General features: G+C 36.6%; 1 protein-coding gene across 2 annotated transcripts in view; it reads left to right on the top strand.

Moving 5' to 3' along the window:
* The window catches only part of KDM1B (lysine (K)-specific demethylase 1B), a 23,809-nt gene extending 23,093 nt beyond the window's left edge, over nt 1-716 (top strand). For both annotated transcript variants that reach the window (XM_010161122.1, XM_010161121.1), the window contains one exon: nt 633-716. In XM_010161122.1, coding sequence (XP_010159424.1) covers nt 633-716 — 84 coding nt within the window. The remainder of the gene's footprint in view (nt 1-632) is intronic.
* The last annotated feature ends 2,785 nt before the right edge of the window (nt 717-3,501 follow it).

Here is a 3,501-nt window from a genome sequence, read left to right as displayed (position 1 = left end):
GACCAGGTTGCTCAAAGCCTCATCCAGCCTGGCCTTGAACACTTCCAGGGATGGGGCATCTACATCTTCTCTGGGCAACCTGTTCCAGTGCCTCCACCCTCTCTGGGAAGAAATTCTTCCTGATATCCAATATAACCCTCCCGACTTTCAATTTAAACCCATTACCCTTTTCCTGTCACTACAGGCCCTTGTAAAAAGTCCCCTCCCAGCTTCCTTGTAGGCCCCTTCAGGTACTGGAAGGTGCTATAAGGTCTCCTCGGAGCCTTCTCTTCTCCAGGCTGAACAAGCCCAACTCTCTCAGCCTATCCCCACAGGAGAGGTGCTCCAGCCCTCTCTGATGTTACTCCATTTGTGGGTAACATAAATCCATGCTGCTGATGGTATAGGAGCATGCTGTGCTGAAACAGAACTTACCAGCCCCATCGAACTGCAGATGGCAAAACAAGCTGCTAATTCTCCTTGCAGATTTATGCAAATTTGCTAAAAATCTTAAATATTTTTAAAGTTTTCCATGGCTTTTAAAAACGTTTTTATATGCTTAATGAAAACAAAACTGATCTTACAAACTTAAATTCTTGTCTCTGTTCTAATAGTTTTGGAAACAATTCTTTTTTTTTTGCCCCCCAAAACAGGCCACAAACAGGCACTTTCCTCAGACCGTAACAGGAGCTTACTTGAGTGGGGTTCGAGAAGCGAGCAAAATAGCAGCATTTTAAGTACTGAAATTTTGTGTTTATAGATATATTTTTAATTGTCTTCTGTGGGTAAAACGATCTTCAAGTTTCTTATTTGCTGCCTTTTTCCCAAGTGGTACTTAAATAGTATATGGTACCTGAAGATGAAGAATTTATCTTCCTTTTCCTCTTTCACCCGTGCCCCCCCTTTTATAAGCCCTGATGATTCATACTGTGGGATTTGGGGTTTTTTTCCAGTTAAAAGTATGGTATTACTAGCAAGAGTGACATAGGAGTTCCTGGCCATATAGCTCAGCTAACAGAACTTTCGTTGAGAACCCTCTTCTGTGTGGCTCAAGTCACGCTACTGCAAGCCTTTGTTTCTGAAGGTCGGATTAAATAAAACAAGACCAAGGTAACATACAGCACAGCATTACAAATGCTGGCAGTTAGTAATGGTGATAGGAACTTTCCATTAACTGTGCTTCTCAGGTTGATTATGTTCAGACTTGCTCCCAAAAGCCTGAATAGTCAAGACAAATTCTAGAATTAGTGTAGGAAGGAACTCGACTATCATTCTTTCCACTAGCAATCGATAACCTATTCTACAGTATTTTCCATATTCTTAGCCTCCACTAAGTGGGTTTGGGATATCAAGTTTGTTCCTTTAAATCAGACGGCTGGAACAGTTTACAGTGCAATCGTAGAAAGGTTATTGTCGCTAATGAAAGCTTGAAAAATTAACCTTTACTTTAAAAAACTTTGAAAGATTCTCTCTGATACTTATTCAGAGGATTTCCTGTTACAGTAACAGGCATTTGCTTAGTGCTTCTGATCACATAGGAACAGGATAAAATTCCTCTATTTCTATGCTTGTTTTGAAAATAAATTTCCAAATTCATTCAGGCTGAGTAGAAGAACTGTCTACCAGTGAGCGCACAGTAGGGGGTGAAGGACTGTAAATTCCTAATGGCTCATTCAGCTTTTGTATTTAAAGAATAAGTGAAGATGAATGAGGAAAAATATTAACACTTTTATGAAGGGCTGAAACAAGGTGGCTTGCACTTTGACTTGAAGGTTGGTGGGATTTTTTGGTGTTTTGTTTCCTTTTATTATTAAAGTATTAATAAAGACAACTTGACAGAGTAATTCAGTAAGGGCTAAACATCTATCTAAAAGATTTTCCATGGTACAGGGAAGAAAAAAGTATTTTTCAGTAGAAATAAGGCAGGCACAACCAGGATATCTGTTGTAATACCACTAAAATGGTATTAATGAAAAAAAAAATTAAACCCAACTTTTAGATCTCTTCTCCCACACCTTCCCTATAACATTACTGCAATGACCTCATGATTTCTGGAAAGAAAGTAAGCACACATTCTTCCCCCCCATCATTCTCCTGCACAGGTTCTCTTCTTTTTCTAATCTCTTCATTTAAGAATGACACAGCAAACTTCTTTTGAGTTACAGTGCTTATTTCCATAAAGCTGTATCCTTGGGAAAGAAAAAAAAAAAGCGCAACCTTAAGAAAAATCCTGCTGAATAAACGCAATTCTCTTTAAGTACCTAGTATTTTGGTTTTAGACTAGCTATGATATTGTTAAATACCTTTATTTAATCTCTAATTTACAAGGTGAAGATGTTTATATAACTAGATTTTTTTTTCAGATATATATTCTGTTCTGCTTCTTAAAGCTGAATTATATGGATTAATAGGAAAAGTGTAACTGTTCATGATTTTCCTCCTCATAAATGTTAGTATGTACAGTATTAAAGTATTTCCAAGGTTAAATTGTAATTTAAAGGCTACAAAAAGCAAGACAAAGCCCTCTGATGATAAAAGATAATCAGACATCAGATTTTGCTTTTGGTAATCATTTGCACTTTGTTAATTTCATATATTACAGGCCAACTTATAGCATAACTGGGAAATACTGAGAGCTGTGTGTGTCTGAGTTCCAGGTTTCTTTCCTGTTTACAGTTTATTACAAAATTATTAGGAGAAGCTTCTGAAGGTGGGGAAAAAAACTTGTTACTACAAGCCCAAAACATTATATTCACTGGCTGCTTCAGTTGACCTTGGTCAAAGCTTCAGTCAGATTAATAAACAACGTATGAACACATCACCTTTTAGGTAGGAATGGTCTGGAAAGTTGAGATGAGCATTCATTTCTGCAGTCCAGAGTATGTGTGAACACACACTTGATTTTAGGCATAGCCTTCCATCCTCTTAATTTGTACTTGGGGTTTTAAATCTATCTACAACTTTGCAGGTAGATAAATGCTATATTCTAGAGAACAGAGATGGACGTGAACAAATACTGTTGCATTTGGCTTTAGCTGCTGCACACTTATAGCATTAAAAAAAAAGGATAACATGATAAATTTACCAATGGCCTAGTCTATTATTTGTATATTGTTTTGGTGCCAAGGCACTTAAACTGTGTTGCGCTGCACTTAAGTTTGAGGAGTAAATAAAATACATATGTTCCATTTTAATTTACGTTCATTTGAAATGTATTAGAACATCAGGCTGGTTCTGAGACTTGATTGTTAATTAATGTTTCCCCCAAATTTTTTTAATACCTATGTTAAAATTTCAAGCATGTATGTGTTTTTTTTCTTTTGTGTTTAATTTATTCCCTGCAAATAAAGAACTGGGGAATGTTCTCTTTGGGTAGATTTGTTTAAATGTTATCAGAAATATTTGAATGCAGAGCATGATCTGTTACACTTCAACTCTTCTGTGTGACTATGTTATGGCAGCAGAATAAAACTGGAAAGTATCCACAGGATGCTTGTGTTTGGGGTTTTATTTTCCTTTTAA

Source organism: Eurypyga helias, unplaced genomic scaffold, assembly GCF_000690775.1.
Source record: "Eurypyga helias isolate BGI_N326 unplaced genomic scaffold, ASM69077v1 scaffold11811, whole genome shotgun sequence".
Classification (NCBI taxonomy): domain Eukaryota; kingdom Metazoa; phylum Chordata; class Aves; order Eurypygiformes; family Eurypygidae; genus Eurypyga; species Eurypyga helias.
The sequence above is the reverse complement of the archived record's forward strand: the minus strand, read 5'-3'. Positions and strand labels throughout refer to the sequence as shown.